This window comes from Bombus pyrosoma, linkage group LG15 (genome assembly GCF_014825855.1).
Source record: "Bombus pyrosoma isolate SC7728 linkage group LG15, ASM1482585v1, whole genome shotgun sequence".
Classification (NCBI taxonomy): domain Eukaryota; kingdom Metazoa; phylum Arthropoda; class Insecta; order Hymenoptera; family Apidae; genus Bombus; species Bombus pyrosoma.
The window spans coordinates 9,156,601-9,181,434 of record NC_057784.1 but is presented as its reverse complement, the minus strand read 5'-3'; the positions used below and the strand labels follow the sequence as shown (position 1 = coordinate 9,181,434).

At 34.6% G+C, this 24,834-nt stretch overlaps 3 protein-coding genes across 5 annotated transcripts in view; 2 read left to right on the top strand and 1 right to left on the bottom strand.

Annotated features, from left to right (window-relative positions):
• Window positions 1-2,148: 2,148 nt before the first annotated feature.
• LOC122575366 (cytoplasmic dynein 2 intermediate chain 2-like) lies at window positions 2,149-5,332 on the top strand. 2 transcript variants are annotated; one of them, XM_043744176.1, is made up of 10 exons: window positions 2,149-2,296; window positions 2,416-2,533; window positions 3,279-3,363; window positions 3,427-3,639; window positions 3,706-3,940; window positions 4,024-4,225; window positions 4,298-4,497; window positions 4,570-4,712; window positions 4,787-4,989; window positions 5,106-5,332. In XM_043744176.1, the coding sequence occupies exons 2-10, from the start codon at window positions 2,514-2,516 to the stop codon at window positions 5,173-5,175; spliced, it is 1,371 nt and encodes a 456-aa protein (XP_043600111.1). In that variant the 5' UTR covers window positions 2,149-2,296; window positions 2,416-2,513; the 3' UTR covers window positions 5,176-5,332. The 2 variants fall into 2 exon arrangements, with proteins under 2 accessions (XP_043600111.1, XP_043600110.1); XM_043744175.1 differs by lacking the exons at window positions 2,149-2,296; window positions 2,416-2,533 and adding an exon at window positions 2,963-3,197.
• A 449-nt stretch (window positions 5,333-5,781) lies between these two features.
• Window positions 5,782-22,488, bottom strand: LOC122575368 (proline-rich nuclear receptor coactivator 2-like). Its single transcript, XM_043744178.1, has 2 exons — window positions 21,639-22,488; window positions 5,782-20,609 (listed from the first exon to the last, which is right to left on the bottom strand). Exon 2 carries the CDS (start codon window positions 20,552-20,554, stop codon window positions 20,150-20,152), a length of 405 nt encoding a protein of 134 aa, XP_043600113.1. The 5' UTR covers window positions 20,555-20,609; window positions 21,639-22,488; the 3' UTR covers window positions 5,782-20,149.
• A 1,154-nt stretch (window positions 22,489-23,642) lies between these two features.
• LOC122575625 (RING finger protein 44) overlaps window positions 23,643-24,834 on the top strand; it is a 41,358-nt gene continuing 40,166 nt past the window's right edge. For both annotated transcript variants that reach the window (XM_043744823.1, XM_043744821.1), the window contains exon 1: window positions 23,643-23,999. The gene's annotated coding sequence lies outside the window, so the exon portion shown is untranslated. The remainder of the gene's footprint in view (window positions 24,000-24,834) is intronic.

Below are 24,834 nucleotides of genomic sequence, written 5' to 3'. Positions count from 1 at the left end.
AAATTGGAAATATTTCAGAAATCTACAAACCAAATCGTTATATGTCGATTAGAAATTTCTTGTTATAAACAAATATCCTTTGATCCATTCATCGGTATGTTCGTACTCTGTTGTATTCAGCAAGTTTACGCTCTTATCAAAAGTATTACTTTCATGGACAATATATTTTTTTGGCACTGAAATCGATCTCACTTGTCAAGGACGAAGTTCAGGCTATTTATCACAAAGTCAACCATAGAAGTTAGAAACATGGAATCGCCAGGATGATCCAATACTTCGTTTTCCTAGTTTTGTGTGTAACAAGGCTCGAGGGAACTCGTACGAATTCATACGACGGAGGAAGTAAAATTATTCGAGCGAATGTCCTTTGAGTTTCGGTGGAAGAGCACCCGTTCGAAGTTCCTTCCTCCGCAGGTTTCAAAGATATCGTGCTTAAAAATATATACTTATTATGTGGTGTAACGTAACGTTTCACGGATAGATCGTGTATTATTGAAAAAGTAAATTGTGAAAAACGAGTAGGAAATAAGGTGTATACTTATTTAACGATATAGAATTTCACGGAACATTAGAGAATGCCGAAAACACAGGGCAATGCATAAGCTTAACCATCAAGAAGAAAATCGGCAAACCGCTAATTGCACCGCAAGGTAAATAAAACGAAAATGCCGACAGGAAACTGAAAATAGGCGGAAAACCCAAAATGGTATTAAAGTCGCATTAAACACATCGGTCGTAGCTTCCGGTACATTTCCGAAAATACCGATTTATTCGAAATTAATGTATAGGGTGTTTTATTTTTGTCCTGCCAAACGATGTTAGCATATTGTACAATTAAAAATAAGAAAAAGATGTTACGTAAAATGAAATAAAAATAATTAATGGAAATTCTTAATTTATCTGTATTTTAATACAAAAGCAACGAAATTTCTAATTTCCTCGGTGATTTTATGATTACGAGATATAAAACATACAAATTAACGAAGAATATAGTTTTGCATAGTTTTGATGGAGGTAGTAACGAAGCTCCTTTGAGTAAACAACTATATTAAAAAAGGAAATAAAAGTGAGCAGCAGGCTGGTGCCGGTTTTGGCGCTCTCTAAAACGCCTGAACCGATGATCATATTCCAGATAACCTGGTTAACCCCTCTAGCCCGTTATTATAATATTTGCCAAGCCAAAACATAGTAATTGCTTATTTGCTCGAGCCCAATTACCACAGCCTCCATATACATCCATGAATTTTTCGTACTACGTGACGAGCAAGATATCTATAGAGCTCGTCTTTATTATTCATTTTAGATGTCTACATCACACTATCGTAATATGCTTGCATGTGTCTTCTTCCTAAAATCTTTAAATATTTGTATTTCTACTTTTGAGTTACTTCCGTAACAATTAACTATTACTAATAATATAATGTTATTTCTCATACAAATAATTTACTTTATCTTATTTTATTATACGATAAAATTGAATTCGTAGTTTCGAATGCGTACTTTGCTAGCCACGTTCGTATCGCTACCGACATCGCGTATTCCTACCTTATTGACTGTCAACGTTATAGCAGTTCTGTTTTAGCCGTCGCTTCCTATCGAAAATACGTTCCCTGTTAATTGATCGCGCCTGATCAAATTCACGGAATTCATCAACCAATTGATCGAACTCGAGTATGATCGAATATCGTATCAAGTATGGATTTCTTCGTCTAATACAACATATATATTTGTCCCCGTTGTTCAGTATCGTTATCTTTGCCGCACAGTAGCGTTCTCTTTGTGCAGTACGGTACATATATCTGTCTTTGTCGTACATAAATGCGTTCTTTGTCTATGACTAAATCATGTGCTGCCATCACTTGAAGACAGAAGAGCATCGACTTGTATCATGTGAGGATAGATGGCAGAGCACATAGGTTACGTTTGAACAAGGAGGTATATGCTCTTGTTGTTTAATAAGGAGCGCAATACCGTGCGACAAGGACGGAGATACGAGCGGCGCCAGACAGAGAGGACGACACTGTGCGACAAGGACAGAGATACGAGCGGCGCTAGACAGAAAGGACGACCCTGTCCAACAAGGACGGGGATACGAGCGGTGCTAGACAGAGAGGACGACACTGTGCGACAAGGACAGACATACGAACGGTGCTAGACAGAAAGAGCGATAACGTGTGCACTACTTCATATAAATCTATGCTATTCTGAATCACGACAACAGACTGTCGCGGTGATGATGCTGCCACAAGCCGCTTTTATGCACCAGGCCTCGAAGTATTTATTGCAGATAAAACCGGTATGCTCAATAAAAATGACTCCTGGTATGGCTTTGTTCGTTTCAAATATGTAAAGGAACCATACGCGATGAATAATGCATTTTTATCCTACAGTTCTTTAACTAACACATTGTTGCAGTACGGGAGGTCGTTCATGCAAATTTTTATTCGACTGTCTCGAAGTGCAACTAAAATGCAATTGCAAAGAACCAGAATAAGCGCAGACCTTTAGAAGAAATGCGTATTTACCTGTTGAGGTATTTCTACAGATTAATACTAGAGAAAGGTTCTGAATGAACCATGAGCGACATTCGAGTGTCCGACTATAACGATCCGCGATAAAATAATAACACGCTTAGCTTAAGGAAAGAAGGAAAGATATCCTTTGTCATAGGTTTTGAAAAGATATCTTTAAATTACAGTAATCTATCTATACATTGAATCTTTATGTGTTGCATTTAGAAATTATTATGGCATTGCAGTTGATTCACGTAGAAAACCAAAATGTATAAGATGTATCTAAGATCGCATGTATATGTATAAAATGTTACATACATACATACAATGTTACAAGCCGATTAGTAATATTTTAATTGTTCCTTAGATGGCAATTTTAATTTGCATCATTGCATGCTTCTTTACCGCCTATGCATCAATTTTTATTTGTAATAGTTGCATTTAGATGGCGCTATGATATCCATCAGCTGATTCACATTTGTAAATTCACACATATGCTCTCTACTGAATGTTTTTATTTTCTCTTGAATCTTATAAAATATTTAGTAATTTAATAAACAACTTCATACACTATTTAAAATACTAACTTTGCAACAACATAATATTTCTAACAATATACATAATAATGTTCACTAATCGTTCACTCGAAGCAGTGAGTTTCAACTCACAATTATCTACTACGAAGTACGTGCCTAAAATTTCATATTCTTTCATTTATATGATCACAATTTTTTTTATTCGTTTTAATTGTTTAATATCTTCTAGATCGCATCAATCTACGAACGTTCAAACAACAGAAATTGTTTATAATCAGAATTCCGTGCAAACCGTCGAAACAAGAACTGTCGAGGTATTTGTAAATATATCTTAAAAATATGGCTAAATTCGATTTTAATAATTTTGCATTGTTTAGACTCAAACTATAACCGAAGAGAAGAAGAAGCCAGAAGTGAACTATGAAAGACTGGCCCAATTTTTAAATAGAGTTACGCCTTGTATATTGGAAGCATTAGATGAATCTTATGGAACCAATGCATTTGAAGATTATGAACCAAAAATTGATGAGGATTTACTGACAAGCACACAGCTTCTGCAAAAGATTCATAGCACTGAATCTGATTCTCAGGCATTCGTTGTCTTTTATAGTTACTAATTTCTTTCATTCCCTTGTGTTATTTAATAATATTTTTAGATGAAAGTAAGTGATATGAGTTGGAGTATTGGAGGAGGAACATTGGCAGTTTCTTTTGGTATTCCTTACCACGAAACGTGGTGTGACCACCTATCTAAAATACAATTGTACAATCAAACAAAAGAGGGTAGTTTCACAGATAATCCAAATAAAACACTGGAAACAAATGCCTGTATAACAACGTTGGCTTATCATCCAACTGAACCATCCATTATAGCTGCTGGTTTATTCAATGGTAGTTTACTTAATTGTAAAATTTCTAGAAAAAGCATGTTATTTATAAACTAAGAACTAATTGTAAATATTATTTATACCAAGGTGATGTTCTTGTATGGAACTTAAGAGACAATATGTCAGTGGCGCCAACAACAATTTGTACCCACGGGGATTGTGTGTCTCAAGTGTACTGGAAAGCAAGAACTATAAATGATGTGTCTTTGCTTGTGAGCTCCAGCAAAGATGGATATATTTTCATCCACAAGATGATGGCCAATTTTACAGTAGCCCGTGAATATAAACGGTAATTCTTCTAATACTATCAACACGTTTTTACAAACATTTATTTATAATCACATATGTTGTATATTTTTAGACTGAAATTAACCAAAGAATATAATCCAATAGAAAACTCAAGGCCACGTAGCGCAGGTGGCACACGTGAACGCGCTATGGAATCCGGATTATGTATTACTGCCTTCGATTTTTCGTCCAGAGATCCCATATTTTTTATCGTGGGTACCTTATGCGGTGGAATATACAAATGTAGCTTAGATCGTGTTGCTCCTATCGAAGGTATGAATTTTTCTAATAAATTCTTAAACTTTATTTTATTCTATGAAAGTAATAATCAATTTTTAATCTTAGATGATGAAACTCTGATGGATCCTGTAATAGACGAGTATGAAAGGCACGAAGGTAGTATTACGTGCATTAAATGTTCCCCGATACGTAATCTTTTCGTCACTGCTGGCACTGACAAAGAAATTCGTATATATCACTTTGAAGAGGTAATAATTTTACTGTTAGAGTTTATTTTTGTACTTTGAACGCCATAACAGATTAAAATCTTTATATAATCTAGCATACGAACTTGTGGTCGATTTCTTGTGAAAATACAATCGTGGGTTTAGCATGGATGCTCGGGAATCAAGACATATTCGCAACTTATGGTGCTGGCTCGGAGATTAGACTGTATAACGTCAGTGGTGGAAAATCTGTGACAAATATAAATTTTGAGACCACTGATAGACAAAACACTAGCTGCTTACGTGTGAATTTAAAAAAGTAAGCATTCGTAGTACATGTAATATGTATGTGTACATTTGAAGTATGCATCAATAATATATGATTTGTAATAATATGTAATTTGCATTATATTGTTTGTAATACTTGTTTTATAGAAATATGGTAGCCATTGGTGACACACAAGGAACTATAGAAATTTGGAAAATCCCAAGGCAATTATTGTAAAGATATTAAATAATATGCATTATAAAATTGCTTTTTTATGTATTCATTGTATTATCAATGTTATTATCTTGTAATCCACATAAAAACATGTATATATTTATTGCGTAACAGCATACATTACTTTTATAAGAAAAGGCAATCACGCACTGTTTCAATATACACTGTTTTATTTCCGACTTCCTCTTCCGAATAAATATAATAATATGCAACAAAATTAGGCACGATATTAATAGCACATGATTATTACATCAGATATTCTATGATTTAAATAGCTTAACATGTATTTTAAACTAGACTTCGTTGAGTAAAAATAACTTGACAAATTTATTGCGAAAATGTATGAAAGAAGCAATAATGCTACGCTTCTGATTATAAGTTAAAATTTAAGACGTCACCAATTCAAAACACAACGAAACTAAAATATTTTCATTTTCAGATTTAATCACAAAGTGTATCAAATATAATGCAGGTTTTTAAATTCTCGTATAAATTTACTCTTTTTCTATTTATGCTATAGTAACATTTTTCGATAATTTATGGGGAAATAAACAATTCTTTGAATTGTTTACGGTTGTAAATTGGAGTAAATAAATGAATACTTCCACATTATATAAACATATATTTATTAATACTATACAACAACCAAATAAATACTTGAATTCGCTCGACAAATTATTTCATAGTTATTTACGCGTTTCCTTTAAATTCCGTTACCGTTTATCTTGCTGATTCATCCAAATATCTGACGTCACAACTACCTGTAACCATGAAATTTCAAAACCCGCCTAAGTCAACATGACTAAGTCAAGACAACAAGTGCAAACTGTGCGTAATCGTATAAATCTTCTTATTTGTATCTTTCATATGGAAAAATAAGACATGAATTTCCATGCATAACATAACAATCTTTCATTTTGGTAGGTAAATTCAAAGTATGTATACAGAATCAGATTTGAAAATAACTGACATAGGACAAAGAGTATGCCATAAAAAAAAATTAAGTGAAGAAAATAAAAAATAATCATGTTTCACTACAAAGAAAGAAACATCAATTCGGCTAAATAAATATAAACAAATATAATTCTTCTTGCCTGCATCTTCAATGGGCAATCTTATTTCATTTAAATTCTTGTCAGCTTCATAGTAGTGAGGAATTAGATAAATAGAAAGAATGTCACACAGAAAAGTAGAACAAACTTGATTTGTACCTGAAAATTATATCGGAATCAATTTTCTTATTTTTAAGACGTCTTGTTTATAAAATGACTTATAATTCTTTCGTATTTTACATATGCACAACAAATTTAAATTATGAAATCTCTATTAAGCACTCATTGCAATTGTTCAGGCCATGATTAATCTTTGGTGAGTCATCGAGATATAGCGAAATGCACAATAATAAATTTAAAACTGCTAGATCTTACATTTAGATATGAATTTGTACTATTTCATTCCTATTGCATATCACGTAAAGAGATACGTCTTATGACTAATTTTCAAAGAAGATGAATCATATAAATAAGTATATAACTCTCTGTTGAGAAGTAGTAAAGCGTTTAAGGATTATTTCAACACATTTATTTCATAATGAAATGTATGATGAAGAAACCAAAGAAATCGTAAAACTTATTTGCTTTTCTATTGAAACGTGACACACTTAAACTTCCTGAACGTTCTATAGCGGATCTCTTCCATGACCTTCTTCGATATTTATGCAAATACGTTGAACAATACTTTACCGGATGCTATAATTAAAACATAATTAATCTACAAACATTATGTTAATGGAATATACATACCCAACACAGTTATAAATCCAAGTAAAATCCAACAACGTTGCAATAAAATGAAAAACAAGCTGCTAATAATTCAAATGTTTTCATCCATATTTTTAAGGGTTTTTCCTGAAAAGTATGGCATTTTTGTCCTGAAAAGAACGGTTTTTAACTTTCGTTCTGAAAAGAACGGTTTTTAATTTTCGTTCTAAAAAGAACGGTTTTAAATGTTCCTCCTAAAAAGGACTTTCTTAAATTTTCGTCCTGAAAAGGACGGATTGTTTGTCGATGTTTAGTTTATCCGAGAAATTGTTACTCCATGAATGAAACGTTTGCGGGCCCTGAAAAGGGCCCTAAAGAAAAAAGAATAATAAAGAGGAAATGTGGACGGGATATGCGCAATGTGTGTAAAGTATAGTATAAGGTAGAAACGGGATTAGTAATATTATCGTCGAAGAGTATTGGAGAACAAAGCTGAGCACTTCTTTGCTGCATACACTTTCGGCCGGTAGTTCTTCGTCATTATCAAAAGGAAAGGACGATGAAAGCGAAAGAAATTAAGGGGAAAAAATAGAAAAGAAAAGAATAGGTGGAAAAAAAGACAGGATTGTCTACGATACCAGGAAACGTTAAAAATTTTCTCTTGTTGCTCTATTTTTGTTCTTCTGATTTTTTTTTTTTTTCGAAGGAGCAGATCCATTCATACCATAGATGGAGATCAAAGAAGCTTCAATTTGTGGCATGTTTCTGTATACACGTGTGTATATATATATTCGTCTTCTGAAGTCTGGTAAAACAGTATATAGGTTTTCGGTTACTGAGAAAATTTTCAGGCGTTCCGTCATTTATCAGCTTTTTTCCTCGTTCATTTCAATGTATTTTCACATTCATTCTCTCGAAGGTTCTCGCACTTTTGCGTTTACTCTCATTAACATATACCGCGTGATATACAGATAGTAGCGGTGGTAGTAATAAATGTGCGTCCAGTGTTCATTCAATTCGAATTTTACACACGTGACTCACATAAGCGCGCATTTCTTCTGACGTTAAACCCTTAGTTCTGCTTCTTTCATTTTCTTCTTTATGTACATATGTGTGTATATGAATGAACTATATTCATGTATATGTATGTATGCTTCTGTGTGTGTAGTGTGTGTGCCTGTATTTGTGCTGTATTGAAATACTTTTCAAATAAAGTCAATTCTGACTTTTATCTCACAAATCCCCTCAGAAGTTTCTGCTTCAAAACTTTCTACAAAAAAGATCCTCACATCAAATCCTTGTCTCTAGACGGAAGAGGATTCAAGAATCTTTTTCTTTTTCTTTTTCTTCTTCTGTTTTTAAGTCTTCTCGGCTTGATCTTGACCTTCCTCGACGACTATTGCACACCAACACTTTCAATTCTACGTGTACATTTTGCTTTGTCTCTTGATATCATCTGCATTCATTACTATCTTCTGCAAACTTGCCTTACGTTGATACTTCTTCCTTACTTTTATCTTCAATCATTCTTTCCACTCGCACTGTTTCTCACGCATACTCTTCACTGGTTGTATACATTGATTTTTTTGGCGCTTTTTGTTCTCAAAAAGACATTTTTTCTGATGGTTTTTTAGAAATCCTCTTACATTCGCTGCAATCTCATTCAAATCCACTTTCTCGCTTCTTCTTCATCAATAATAATCAATCTTGAAAGACATTATTATACTTCCCCTTTTACTCGTGATTAATCTTCCATTTCATAATGCTGCTACCTACGCTCCTTCTTCTCCTTCTTCTTCTTCTTCTTCTCTCTATCATTTTATTATAGTCGACAACCTTTTGCTTTTGTATCATCTTCGTACTTCCTCTTCCTCCTCCTCCTCCTCTTCCATTGGTCACGCGTCTACAACACTTTCTTCGAAAAAAAAACGCGTGTATACGTACTCGAATAACAGTACCAAAACTACGATATATAAATGATTACGCTTTAGGTACGACTTGGATATATATTCCTTCGCCATATCGTTCTCCAAGTACTTACTGGCTATCTGTTTCGGTTTCTCTTAGCTTTCCTGGAGGATCATCATTATATTATCATCATCGCCGTTCACAATAATCATCTCACTGTGTCGTAGCTGGTCCATCGCTCTAGCAATGAAACCTCGAGATGTTTCTTTCTCTGATAGGAGAAAAAACGGCAAAAAATAATTGTTCCTCTGTCGAACCTCATAGTGGACGATTATTAATTATTTATTATATCATCGAAAAAATTTCGAGTCTTTTCTTTACCCGCACGAGAACCTGCCTCTCGTGTACGTAATATTCTGATTTCTTCTTCTTCTTCTTCTTCTGTTTCTTCATTACAAATAACAGCCCTGGTTTTCACGGCGGACGCGCAAACACGAGACGATTGTTTCGCCAAGGAAACAACGGGATGCGCGTCGAAAGGTGGCCAATCGATAATCCTTATCTATTCTGGTCGATCGCGCAATCGTTAAGTTTCCCGTTATCCCCTTGCCTCGATTTTATTTATTCCTTGTTTCTTCTTGGTCCTCTCTCGATCTTCATCTTCTACTTTCATTCGTTCGAAGAAATAAAAATTCGACAGGAGTTGCGTCCAGTCGAGATTCTCTCTCCTCTTCGGTATAATATGTACCATGGTGCGGATGATTTGTTGGTAAATCGTACACGCCATTTTGAGAAAAATCGGCGATTTATTGTGAACCGGAATGTACTTTTCTTTATGATTCTCCTTACTTTTTAAATATGAAAGTGACCAAGTTATAAGTCCATCTGTTGGAATGATAAAGAAATCTCGTTCCTGCGCGTAACGACGCCGTTCATTTTGCTTCTTGTTGCCACCATTCTTCTTTCCTACCATTCTTCTTCTTCTTCTTATTCTTCGTCTTCATCGCTTTATTCTTCTCTACAAGCTTGAGGCCGCAAAAAAGATTCATATGTATATCGATCAGACGATAACTCGAAACGTGCGTTCGAAAATATGCTGCAGCCATATTGTATCCCAAAAATGAACCTGCCTTCTTCTGCTTCATCTCAGTCGTTTTTTTTTTTTTTTTTACATAACAAAATATTCTCTTTCACGTGCTCGCCATGGCTCGCACGATCGAATCTCGCTTCACGCATTTATATACAATTGCTTGCGGATCTTATCTTTTTTCCCTTTCTTTCGCCTAGATCCGCTTTTCTTTTTCATCGATCGGTCCTCCTCCAAAAAAAACTTGTTATTCGCGAAACGGTCACTCTTATTACGATATTTTTATAATACAGTGTTTCTTATGTATGCGCACGATTCGAATCTTAAACGTACTGCTTCTGCGTGTTTTACGTACAATAATAGATATATATATATTATATAACCTCTATTTTCTTATGTACCCTAAAACTTGACAGCAAATTGCATCGTGTCCACGACGGAGTTTTATTAAAGAGACACGAATGGGAAATTCCATCACTTTATATCGTTTTATACATCGTTATCTTACGTCGTTTCTATCCCTGCATCGTTCATACGACTCTCATCCATCTTTTATTTCTTAACTTCGTTTAATCTTATCGTCTTGTATCGCAGAAATCGCGACTCAGTAAAGTTTACTTATACCTATATAATTTACTGTCTAACGATAAACTCGTCGCCACTATTTCGTTGGGGAACGACAGAACAAAAGTTCTGATCTTCTGTGTTTTTTTGTTTTTTGTATAATCTTACCGAACTCGCGAAGCTTATACTCTCGAAGACGACAGGTTGATAATCGATATACTTCATCGATTTTTCGCTTCTTTTCTTTTTTATGCTTGTCGCTCTTTCTTTTTTTTCTAGATTCAAAATATATTTTTTAATGCCGTTAGCAAGAAGATGAATTCGAAAAAAAGTAACACGAGAGAATCTTAGATTTCTCGTCAACGCGAATAAACAAAAACCTGTCGTTCCTTAAGTACAAGCTTCCTCGAATAGTGCCCTTTGGTGCACCATACAAGTGTACCTCGTTCGTTTTAGCTTTTTTTTTTTAGATACTTCTACATTTTCATTCGGTTTAAAGCAGACCAGAGTTTCGTAGAACAATGCTCTGTACAGCGATGCTCGATTGTAAAATTGTAAGCTTACGAAAGGACAAAAAAAAAAAGAAAAAAAAAGAAGGTAAGAGAAATCATTCCAAGAAGAAATGCCACATGGTTTGTAGGACGCAACTCTTAAACGGAGGAGAAACATCTGCGCGATAGAGAAAGGTCATTTTCGTTAGACCTTCTTTATTCTTATGTACCTTCTAAGCAATTTCTTTTGCGATACTAGTTCCCAAAATCTTGGAAAAAGAAAGGAAAAGATCAAAATCCTCCTCCTTCAAGAATTTCGATCGCTTGTAAATTCCATTCAAAAGATGATAGAGAGACTGCTGCATACTTTGCATAACGGTAACTCAGCTATAAGAGCAGCTGTCACTACATCAAATTACTTAAATTTTTATAATAAACTAAAACAATACTGATCGTAGCTATAGTTGTAAAATTCATTAAAATATAAAAAGGCAGTCAATCGATTAAACAACAACAAATTATAATACATAGAGTCGATCTACTCTTATAGTTAAAATTTACTGTTAGTTACGTTGGTGATCTGAGTAGCATGGAAACTAGGTCTACGGCTCAAGATGGCCGCCGATCAAACATGGAATGGACATCTAGTAGTCCCGTTAATTTAGCAACGTAGCAATTTGACTAGATTCGAAACGTATTCTATACGAGTAGCATACAATTTTACTTCCTATGCAGGAAATTTCTATCTTGCAGAATTTCAGAATTTAGCGCGCAAACGTTATTCTCCTCGTTGAGTCTTGAAACAAAAAGGAGAAGGAAGAAACTAAAGTTACTTCGCACATCGGCTATACGTAGGAAAAATTATTGTCGCGCACGTGCGGGCGATGGCATGACTATCTTTTTAAATGCTTCTTTCTTCGAACTACACACATACACGGTTATATGCTAATATGTGTGTGTTGATTTGCTTTCTCCTTAGTATCGACCGCACAATGACGCACGAACCGCTCTGCACGTGCGAGAAATCGAGAGAAGTTAAACGGACGCGTTCTTCCAGGTAAACCCCTTTTATGATTTTTTCCTCGTTTCTTCTCTTTGTTTAAACTATTCGTTTTACGAATCGTTCGAATGATTATAACCATAAACGATGTTCGCAATGTTAACAATGCACAGGATAAAACGCGTCCGTTTCTTTTCTTCTTCAAGAGCGAGAGTCTCTCCCTCCTGTTTCGTATATAATATATTTAATATATATATTTTTATATTTATTCTGTCTCGCACGTTCTTAAACTCACACAATTTTTCTTTTGGCACGCTCGCATACACGCACACTCTCGCATTCTCGCTCTCTCTCTCTCTCTCTCTCTCTCTCACACACACACACACACACGGTATCACCGACGCACACGTACTTTCTGAAAACACGCTCAAAGTATATATCAAGGTACATGGTCGAATCTCGATTCGCTAAAATAGTCAGTGCGTTTTTCCTTTCTTGCCGCCATTGCGACCAATCCGTTTTCCCTACTATTTAATAATATAGCCGCACATCAGAACGATACGGATACTTGTTCTATCATAATACGTAATAATTTCATGCCATTTGTTTTGCGTCATTTATACCATGATCCTCGTGATTTTTTGCGATTATATATTTTCTTCAAACTAGTTTCCTGAAATAAGATATGAGAAAAGAAAAAAAGAAAGAATAAGGTTATATATGTTTTGTAACCACGCATCGCGCTGACGTACGGCTGGACTTTCACGAGCAGCAGCAGGAAGAAGGATAAAAAATATTGTCATCGACAGGCTCGTCAGAGATGCGTTATGGAATTTACACGAGTAAACAATCGATAGATTACGAGAAACTTCTCCTTGCTACCGTAGGTAAAAATCGTACTCTCCTTAACAATGGTCTAGCTCTTCGAAAATGTCTTTTTTTTCGATCGATATATAAATACGTGTCGTAGAATCACGCAGATAATATGATCTTTATTTCTTTTCTTTCGTTATCATTCGGTGATATCGAAGAGAGTGTCGCCTCGAATTCGATGCAACTCTATTCGAATGCAAAGCGACACTTAATCTACCAATTCTTTACTATCGAATAGCGAATGAAAATGACTGATTTCGAATGATTTCCACGTGATTCTACGATACTAGATTCCCTTGGTATCGAAATAAAACGAAAAGAAAGTGTTTCTTTCGCAAGAACGGTTGAGATCAAAGCGCATGCCTCGAATTTTAACGATTCTTTCAACGAGAATGATTTAAAAATTGTAAATGAAACACGAACAATCCCCGAATACGATATATGTATGAAGTTGAAATGAAAGAGAAAAGGAGGAACAACGATTTAGATCAGAATAATAACATCAATTGATTTACCGACTAAAATCATGCATGTGTTTGAAATATATTGATTCAAATATATAGTCATTGATCATGGCGCTTCAAAAAGACAGAGCTTTCTTTCATTTTTCTCCCTCTCTCTCCCTTTTTTCTTCCTATCTCTGGTTTTTCACGCTTCTCAACTTAATTCTAAATTTAAGGCTTAATTAATTAATCGACATAGTGTTTCGTGTGGCTGTGTTTTGTGTCCCTGTATAATGATCAGTGCTTCGTATGAAATCGATGAGCTGTTGATTTTAACTCTCTTGCATAAAAGATCAATTTTTTAAAACGATATTACATCGTATATTGGTAAACGATGTCGCGCTTCGAATTCACCTCGTGACAAAATACTTTTGAGGTTAAAACGATTCGATGCACGACACACGACTTCATCGTTCGTTTTCCTTATTGTTTGACGTTGTCGTTCGAAGACGTTGGTTCCATTTTGTTTTCTTTTATATGTTTCTTCTTTAATTATTCCGATAAGCGGGTTCATTCTCATTTTTTCCCCTCGATTCATTGTTTTAGTTACGAATTTTCTTTTTTAAGAATGGTACGCCGGTATTCTTTCCCTAATGAGAAGTAGTACGGATATGCAAAAATTCGTATCGATTCATTGTTTTCATCTGCTCTTTAACATCACTTTCGCACGTGAGAATTTTTCAGATACACATGACAAAAAGAAAGAAGAGAACTCTAAAACATGAATAGAAAAAGATCTTTCCATGTACGTACATAAAATTTCACCCTAAACCAAAAACATACGCACACCCATGGGAACGAATTACTTATAAAGCTACATAGAACAAAGTAAATCATGAACCGTGGAAATAGAATAAGTAGCAACCGATTGATATGTTCTTCCTGAAGTCATTAACCTAAAATTACATAGACTTGTAATTTAAAAAAAAAAAAAAAAAAGAAAAATAAAAAAGAAAGAAAGAAAAGAAAAAGAAAAGAGAAAAAGAGCACAGCTTTATTAATCTAATTAAAACTTAATTTTTAAAAAAGAGAAATATGGAAAAAAAGTAACGTTCATTTCTCGAAAAGTAACGAATTATTTGCCTAATGAATTAATAATATTTAAATATACCCGTTGAACGCGCAAAAGAACCTTCTAAAGAAACCACAACCAGAATTCGACATTTAGCTGGAAAAAGAAAAGAAAAAATAAACGAAATTTGGATCGGAAGAATTCGGATGAGTGCTTCTCCTTGTTATGCGTCACTGAAGAATCTAATAACATACCGAAGGAACGGGGTATTCCGTCGGTTTTCATGGAAGCTCAAAAGCTAATTTACATATCCAAAAAAAATACAACACACCTAATACGATGCAATGACGAATCAAAAAAATATTTCTTTCAAGGAACTGATCAAAGGAACGAACAAATATACCATTTCGACGAGTTTCCTTTTTCTGTACAATAATTATTATACTTTTTCCTTCTCATAACGTTTAGTGTCTCTACATTAGAGTTATGCGAAATTAAAGTAGAATTAGAATTATTAATTACGGTTAACCCTTTCCTTTTTCCAAAAGAGACCAGCGAAAGAAATTATTCAAAAGGTATAAAGATATACACGTGTATAGATTGAAACAGGACATGCGAGGGCACGTAGCCATTTTCTACGTGCATTCGTATGTCACATGATGTTCGTCGACGGATGCATCACGGTGTATATGGGGAGTCAATGATGCCACACTCGCGTGAACATATAAGGAATGACGGTCGTCTACTTCCTACGAAACTTTTGTTCGTGAATATTCATTGAAAAGTTTTTTTAGTAACTTAATAGTATGATATATACAGAAAACGAATTTCATAGAAAATTCCTGGCAAAATAAAGATAATTAAAAATAAACTTTTAACCTAAAGTGTTCCAACTCAAGCTCCCTTTTTGCACAAATCTCGTTAGACATATATATCTGGAGGTATTATTTTATCCTTACAAATAAGTATAAAACTATAATGTCTTTGACATTAAAATTATTAGCTATACCCTAACTCAAAAAACAGACCCCTAAAATTTTCACGAAGAGTGGTATCTTTTGCATCTTGTTTTACAAAATGAACACGTGATACATCCATGAAGCATTCACGAGAATCTTAATTTTGTCTTATTGATTATTCTTCGATTTTTCGTGTAACTCGCGACGAACGATTTTGTACGTTACAATATCACAATAAATGCCAGTCGAGAATGGATCGTCTCGTATTATTCGTGTTGTTATCAGCATTTCTTGCCCTACTTCTACCATTTGTCATAAAAATGAAAACGAATTGAAAACGAAATATAAAAAACGCTTGCAACTTCTTTTCGTTTAAACTGCACGTTTTAAATTCATCGCGTAGAAAATATTCGCGTAAACCTCAAACGGAAAGAAGCATATCTGGCTACGTTCTCGCGTCCCTCCGACCGGAAACGCGTTCGAACATAAGATTCCCGCCCGACCTCGATCCCATTTTTCGAAACGACCCAAGTTCTCGTTGGCTCTTATAATTAGAACTACTAACTATATTCTCATCTTAAAGTCACGAAGGTGGATTACGACACACAAGATGGACGTACTCGAAAGAGTTCCTAAATAATATTAATTTCTTTGCTCTTGTCACGAAAACATTGCACCCCTACTATTTTATTTTTCATTACTTTTCTATTTCCCTTTTTGCATTATGCTTTCGAGCATTGTTTTGGTTTACTCTTATTTATATTCCACGATCGCGCGCACGTACATCGCTAATTACTAAGTTTTTTGGATAATTAATAGCAATACGTCGGACTGCGCGGCAAACACCGCATTTTATGACAAAGAAAAACATGTTCCTTTTCTCACTTATGTTCTCTTATCCTTCCGACTTGATATACCACTCACACACAGTGTGTATGTGTGTTTCATATTTCTCTCGTATGGCATTTGCGTTTTTCTCTCTCGAAAAAGGCGGTAATTATCTTGTTTTCATATATTCATCGTACTTGCACGTTCCTTAAATTATCCCACCTTATCGTTTAATCATATACATATAATATATAATATATATAATATATATATATAATATATATATGTATGTGTGTGTGTGTATATATATATATATGTTGATCAATTACCAATTAAAAATTAGTAGTACCTATAGAGTCATCATCACAGCTAATTTCTTATCATCTTTTAAATTAATGTTATCGATTGGTTGATTATTCACTTTGTAATTCGTGCCCTTTTTTCTTTGGCGTCGCTTTCTTTTCTCGGACGCCGTTTCTTCCTCTTTCATATATTTCCTCTCACTTTTACCACGCAATAGCGCCCTTTCTTCTCTCACTACATTTCGTTCGCCTCAAAGATCGCTTGAACCGAGTCTGGCAACCTTCAACTGTTTACTTTTTTTTTTACGTTTTCTGTATTTTTTTTATGTTTCACTTTTGCACATACTGACTATTTTTTGCACTTCTCCGAGACTCGAGCAGGTAATTACGCATATTGCTGTTACTTAAAGTTTCAAACTTTTTTTAAGCTTTTTGCTCTCAATCGGAACGGAACAAAACGCCGTTACCACCGAGATATTTCGATTAATTTACCCTTTATGTATATGAGATATACATAATACACATCGTCCGTCTGCGTTCTGTTTCGCCGTATGTACATTAATTCCTCTCACTCTTTTTTTTTTTTTTTACAGTACATTTACAGATGTTGTTTGAAATCTACAACTTCTTTCTCAGCCCTCGTCTGTCTATTTACACGATTCGCAAACGATGCGCGTCTGTGCGATAATTTCCGTATGCTCAAAGCTAATCCATTCCATCGATTTCTCACAGGACGGCAGTGCTTAATTCGTTTTACTTCACGCCCAATGAGGTCTTAAGAAAAAACTGGTACCGAATTTGAAAATTTTCCATTCGAATTCTGGCACGTGTTTACAATTAACTGTCGAATACCGCACTTAATATAATTATACATATACAATTTAAAGCCGATTAATAAAATAATAATCACTGGACAAATACTGGAATCTCCTACCAGTTTAAGACAGATCGTTGTACTTCCCTTCTTCGAATCAAAAACATCGAACGAACGTGGCGAAGTATTTCTTTTAGCTAAGATTCTCAATAGAAATAGATTTACTTAAAAAATCTTTGGAATTTATGCGTATATTGCTAGTGACAAAACTATGTATGCAATAATAACGATTCTGTATCGATGTGTTTCTATCTCTGTATTTTAGATTGTTTTTTCATCTGACCAATTGCGACAATTCCTCTTCCGTCGAGAGCAGAAACTATTTAGCAACAAGTATGCCGACCATCGTTTATCTTCAAGTTATTATCTTATCACACATGTGCTATCATAAAAAAAACTATTTTTCTCTATGGAAACTTAGACGAACAGAAATTTGAAACTGTCAAAGAACCTTGAACAAATACGATTTTTAAGAAAGGGAGACGAATTCAAAGAAACTAATCTAACTGGAAAGATATATGTACCCATCAAATAATCGAATTCTTATGAAAGTAAGAGGAATGAAGACGGATGTTGATTAATATAATTCTTTCCTTCTTTTTTCTCGGAACTGCAACTCCCTTTCGCTTTCTGCGAACCGCCACACAGCGACGATTCCCAAAAAGGAAAAAGAGAACGAATCGAGATAGTGTTCATTGAGTACCGTTGTTAAATTCGAAAACCAATGAAACTCCTCTCGATTTTACATCAGAATTCTGTCAATCACTCCGTGAGACATACCGCTGTTAGACGCTATAGATACGATTAAAAATTTGTTTTGCCTTACGAGACTACGAAGATGGAGAAAGTAATTGAAAGTTCGAAATTGCACATTTTTGCCAACATTTCTCTCTTCCTCTCTCACTCCTTCACGCAGGATATATACATTCACACGTATGGATACACTCAGTAGCTTTTTCTTGAGATCTGCATGTACATATACCGAAACCTATCTTCGTAATTCACCTTAAAAATTAAACTTATGAAAGAAGAAAGAAAGTAATTACTAAAGAAAAAATGAAACTAACGTAATTTAAGAAAAGGAAAAAAAGAAAAGAAAAAATATTGCCTTCTTTTAGATAAAAAGAAAAGAACGTATTAGTTAAAACACCACTTCAAATAATTTGGTCAGTCTACTTGATTAAATATATGATCGTATTTTAGGTAAAAAAAAAAAAAAAATAAAAAAGAAAGAAAAATGCAAGAAAAATTAAAAATCATTGTTACTATCTTTGTCATGTAACGAGTGCAACGTTAGAAAGAAAAAAAAATCATTTATAACAGTATAAAATCAGCAAAAATTTTACTTTTGAAATATATATGTTTAGAACTGAACCAAAAAATTTTGTTAACTCATAATTTCAGTATTAAATAATAAATGATATCCAATTTCAAATTTAAATAAAATTCACTTTATAATGAAATCTTATGACAAGCTTCTGACCACATTTTTTATATTAGATAAAAATTAAATTTGTCATTTAAAGAAAACCTCCATAAAAATTTTGTTAACTTAAGCAGAAGCATTGCTTAATCTCGGATTTACTGAAAAGTAGAGAACAAAAATTAATAAACATTCATCAAGCATATATCAGATTATTTTCACTATCATTCATTCACACAATTTAATCCCATTTTTTCATTGATGAATTATGGGATTTCATCTGTATGCACGCTGGAAACACGTCACTTAAATCTTATGTAATGCTTTGCAGAACTATTGCAAAGCTGCAAAACGAGTAAGAATATCTTCGATGGTAAAAGAAGATAAATTGAAACCAAAAAATTATGCTCTGATAAATCTTTCAAGGATAATTTGATTAAGTCCTTATGATTCATTGAACATTGGATTCTACCAAAACTATTGACAACTTAACTGAACCTGGGAGGCAAGCAGTTACACATAGGAATAATAATTAGTCTGATATACACTTAATCGATACTTAGGTTTATGCTAAAGAGCAGTAGATGAATATATATAATACTTAAAGTTTACCACTTATGTTGTAAATATAAAGTATCTTTCAATGAGGGAAAAAAGCAATTAGCATACATCTTGTGTGAAGATTTAAATAACTATTTTGGAAAGAATTCCGGGTTGCAATTGAAAAAAGAATAAAACATACTGTCAATAATCAACAGTGCTAGGATGTAGCAATTTTGATTAAAAAAAAAAAAAGAAAAATAAAGAGTATATAGCTATTGTTTCTAAAAATAGCTAATGCAGCTTTGCCTATGTCTTCGTACCATTTCGTCAAACAAATAATATAATAGTGTTTGTGTATTTGTGTATGTGTATGCGTCTCTGCAAGTTAATCATATATAATAATAATCTAAAATACATACGTTTATATCTTCATAGACGGCGCATAATAGAATTGTTACAAGTTACCATATACTTGAATCATGGTTCACGGCAGACGCACCTGCGTCTTTCATACTCAATGTTTATATGTTTTGTATAGTTTTAAGCAACGAATCCTGGTTTGTTTTTTCTTCATCCGCTCAGCATCTGATACCATGAAACTGAAGACGCTGGTGCCCTGTTTTTCTTGTTGCAATATTAATCGCGTATAGTTCTTAAGAGATTGTGTTATCGCGCAGTTATAAACACTTCTGTTTTTTTGTTTGTTATGTTTAAAACGAACAGCTTGACATCACATACAAGAGAAAAAATACATCCTTAAATCCAAGAGTAGGAGAACGATAATATCGTACCTGTCTCTTCGCTTTTAGGAGCTGGTAACCGTTTTTTGCGGTTTGTTGGTCTTTAGGTATCAGGCTTGGACGTTTAGTATCATCTTTAGATGATTTGAAATATCGCAACTCCTGTCGGATTGTTGACAACTGCTCATCAGTCTCGTAGTCCAATGGCTCGGCGGTTTCGGAAGGCTCGCAGGAGATGGCGGTTCAGAAAACTTTGCACCCGCATAGAAACTGTTTGTTGGACTGCCGCGCGGACTGTACTCACATCGCAACGGCGAAGTTCTTGAACCCTTTGACAAACCGTGTGGGCTGCAGGATAGTCTGCCGGTTGAATTTCTGCCATGAGATCTTCCACTGTTGTGGAAAAATGTTGACGATTTGATTGCACTTGAACGGTGATGATATCGTTCCACACCGACATTCGGCGAACCCTGCCGGTCTACTTTGTTCTTCAATTTCGGTACCGAATTCGTCATGGCTTCTTTATAATACTTTCGTCCTTTCTATCACTCACAAAGTCAACCAACCCGTCTGAAAAATTAATTCCACTCTTAGCTTTCTAACACTTTAAAAAATGTTATTAATCGTGAATTCAATATTTTTAACATTTATCACCATGTGAGTACGTCAACATGCAGTATTTTGAAAAGAAGATAAGAAAATGTTTGATTTTACTTTATGGCAAAACAATTTGGTATGCGTCATTCGAAGATATTAAAATTTCATCACCAAGCAATATGAAACATGTTTTACTCAAATTCAGTACGCAACTGCTATAAGTCTGACCCCATACTGATCGATGATAAAAGTAACATACATAAAACACAACACTGTTTAACTCCTTGTCTTACAATTTTTTGCGTAAAAAATATATTTCTGTATATATATATTGACATCAGATGATTACTGTCTCAATGTCATATTTAAAATAAAACTGAAATATTATATACTGAATTTGTACAATTCTATAAATTAGACTTGTAGTTTAGAAATAAAAATTAGGGTTAAAATTAACACGTTCTGCGCCCGTTCTGGACTTTCCGTTCGAACTATTTTGGTTATAAAAAGACATAAAAATATCAAATATTTTCTGACAATATTTGACGCTAAATTATGATGTGTATACATTACGATATTCTATATATTAGGCTTTTTTCTTTAATAGAAATTTAATAAAAATATAATATAATAAACATATTGCTTGTGTTGGTCACCGAAGATTCCACATAATATATTGATAATAAAATTGACGCGGCACAGAGTATCTTAAACTCCGATATAAATACAGTTTCCTTTCATTGTATATAGCTTGTTAACCTACGCTACGAATGTGACTCGACATTATTGTAAGGCAAGAAGTTGTTACAAAAGTTGATTTTATTATTATTGTTATAATAAATAAAGATATATATATAATAAATATAAGTATATATAAACATAACAAATATAAAAAAGTAAATAACAAGAAAATAAAATCAAGCACATTGCATTGAAATTACAACAGCAAACATAGAAGGGGGCGAAGAGTAATTAATTTTGGAGTTATATCAAAAGACTTACCATATGATGTCCGCGGGCCACTTTCTAAAGATGCAACCAAGTTTTCGGCGGTCTTTATATTCAATGAATTTTCTAACTGCGCAATAATCTCGGGATCCAGGGCAAAAGGGTAGGGGGAATAAATGGTGGGGTACCCTACGAACCTCCTTCTGAGCACAATGCTACCTCGCCTCTCTTACTTCGAGTTCTCTCGCAGTCCTCCCTATTCGTGTATTTTGCGAATTTGACCACATTCGGTGACCGTTGGTCACCTCTGCTTACACTTTTTTTCTTCCTCACCAAATAAAAATCACACGCGTCGCTCCCCGAAATTCTCACTCACTCACTCTTTCTCTCTCTTCCTTCCTCTCTTTCTCTCCCTCTCTCTCACTCTCACACTCTCACTTCCTTTTTTTAACGTAGCTGGAGAGGCACAATATGGCGGACACGAGTTGTTTGTTTTCGCTATTCCGCACGGATTTTTCACAATATGATCACCGTTCGACAGCGAAATTCTACGTATTCGTACCTTCGCAACGCGCATGCGCATGTACACATATGTTCATAAAACGTGAAATTAACTTTTATCAGCAATATCTCGTACGTTCTGTATATGTACGCGCACTCAAACGACGTTCATTCTATTTTAAAAACTGATATTTTATCATATCCGTGTTCAGCAACGCCTGTCAAATTTCTGCCTCTCTTTTTACGCTTTTTTTCCTTCCTCTCTCTGCCTTTGTTTCACTTTTAAGCTCATATTCATCATTTCGCCAATTAACACTAAACACTCGCTGAAACCGGATATGTACTGCGATCGAACTCGTAAACTATGTGCTCGTAAGCACGATCCTTCTCCCATTCTCTCTCTTATCTTTATGAAGATACGGGTGAAACTTAAGGATTATGAATATCTCCCACCAGTCGTCTGGACCAATATTTTATAGCGTCACGTGATCTCATCTATCCAATCGCGTGGTTTCTGTCTCGGGTTGTTCCGGCTTTTTTCGTGTGAGTCATTAGGTTCCCTTTGAAATCTTTACAAAATTAAAAATTAAAAGCCCTCTTAACATTAAAAATATCTATGAATTTTTTGAAGTCGGATACTATTAGAGTTTGGCATATTTTATATTGAAATAACTAAATAAACTAATTTGTATATAACGATCGGAAGGTAGGGCACGCCGATTGGTGGAATACAGCGAAGCACGACCATGACAGCTCATGATACTGAATTTAAGGAATGATTTTACACCCTTTACTGTTTCTCTCTTTGTTTATCAGATCATCTTTAGCAAAGATGAATGGAAAATCACAAAATGTAACGTTCTACACCTTGAAACGTTCGAAAAAATACTTAAAGAAACACGTAGGGGAAGGTATACATAAAAAGATGGATGGTAATGTCAGTAACTACAGTTTCAAACCACTTCTCCACAACTTACGCTTATGATTTGAATTTTTTAAAAATTATAGTAGAATTTAAAAGTAATGTTAAATAATGCAAAACCTTTAAATTGCAATGTCTTTCTATACATATATGTAATCTCAAAAAATGAAAAATACATGTAGTCTTTAGATGGAATCCGATGGAATCTGAAGTAAGTTATAAAACATTACGACGCAAGAACTGAAGAAGAAATAGTATATAGAGGTGGATGGTGCGGAAGGCTATTAGCGTGTTCTCCCACCGTAGACATGTTTTTAAACTTACCAAAGTCTACATGCATCTGTATACATTTGTATACACTGACAGCGCGCTTATACAAAGTGCAAATGCTCAAACATTAAGGAAAACAAAGAGAAGCTTATTTTTATAATAGTAATGGAAATTTGTTGTGAATTATTGGTCAAAGTTTCAAAGATAAGCGGTATTAAATGAAAAGAGAAAATAGAATAAAATTATCATGAATTAGAATGCGACGAAACTATGCTACTTAGTCGAGGCTTTTCTCTGTCGATATTGGTGGATAGCAACGCGACCACTATGAGGCAAGCAAGTGGTGCCGCCATTAACCTACGGCGAAATAAGCGAAGTTCGTGAAAGCGTTTGACTTGACGTCAGTGGCCAAGAACGCTGATAATCTTACGACGTAGATATTGCTACGCGGAATATCATACAATATTTTTGGTGGTTTACGGGCGAGATTAATTAAACATATGAACGTACTTGGTGGTTTATGGTTTAACATACGGCCTCGAGAATATCAGTAGGCCCATAATGGGCGGGGTCGTGGCTTGGGTCGAGTGAGAGACATGGAGCGACCTCAGTGTTCTCAGTGGTGAGCTGCACGGCCATCGCCGACCGTCGGTTTCGCCTAGCGCAACCAACGTACTCTGCTATGACATCGCTCTGAAAATCCCAGATTATCCCAGTAAAAGGTAGGAGTTTTCCCTCCGAAATTTGGATGCGCGCTGTCTCTCTCTCTCTATTTCTCTCGCTCGCTCGACCCTTGTCTTTATTTCACCCCCGGACGGTGTGCTGTTCCCAGACATTTCCCATTGCTTTTTCGTAGATTTCCCAAATGCGTTTCTCCGATGACTGAATACACATACATATATATAATTTTTCTTAACTTTCCCTATCCGAAAAATTTTTCTGTAGCAGTCCACCGTGATAATCCTCCCCCTTTAGATTTCCTTTCGCGTTATCCTTTCTACGTCTCCCACCATTCGATATACGCATTTGCCCAGCGTTCTTTGTTCGCTCGGTTTCGTATTTGGCTTTCATTGTGGTATACCACCTTCAATTTCCTATAAGTGCCCTTCGTAAACAGAGGATGCACACAAAGCGTGGAAACGTGTCCCTTACGTGCACATGGAAAGATAATTAATATATGTATAATATATTAATATATATATAAATATATACATATAATTATACATATGAAACTATGTATAGATATATATATTACGTTTGTTTGCACTGATATGCACCTATGATATAGATTTTTTCAATTTTTCTGTCATTACGCCCTTCCATGTTTAATCCACCTTCTTTTTCCTTTATCCCGTTCATATTCAGATATGTGTATATATTAACATGCTACATGTATGATCATACCGGACGTGTATCTGTACACATGGGACGCAAGTTCGTTTGTATATGTGCGTACATCACTTATACGTGAAAGTACGTGTACGTAGCAAAAGCTTTCTTCTTAAATTTCTTAAACTGAGCTTCGCTGTTTCGTTATACTTGCGCAACATAGCCATG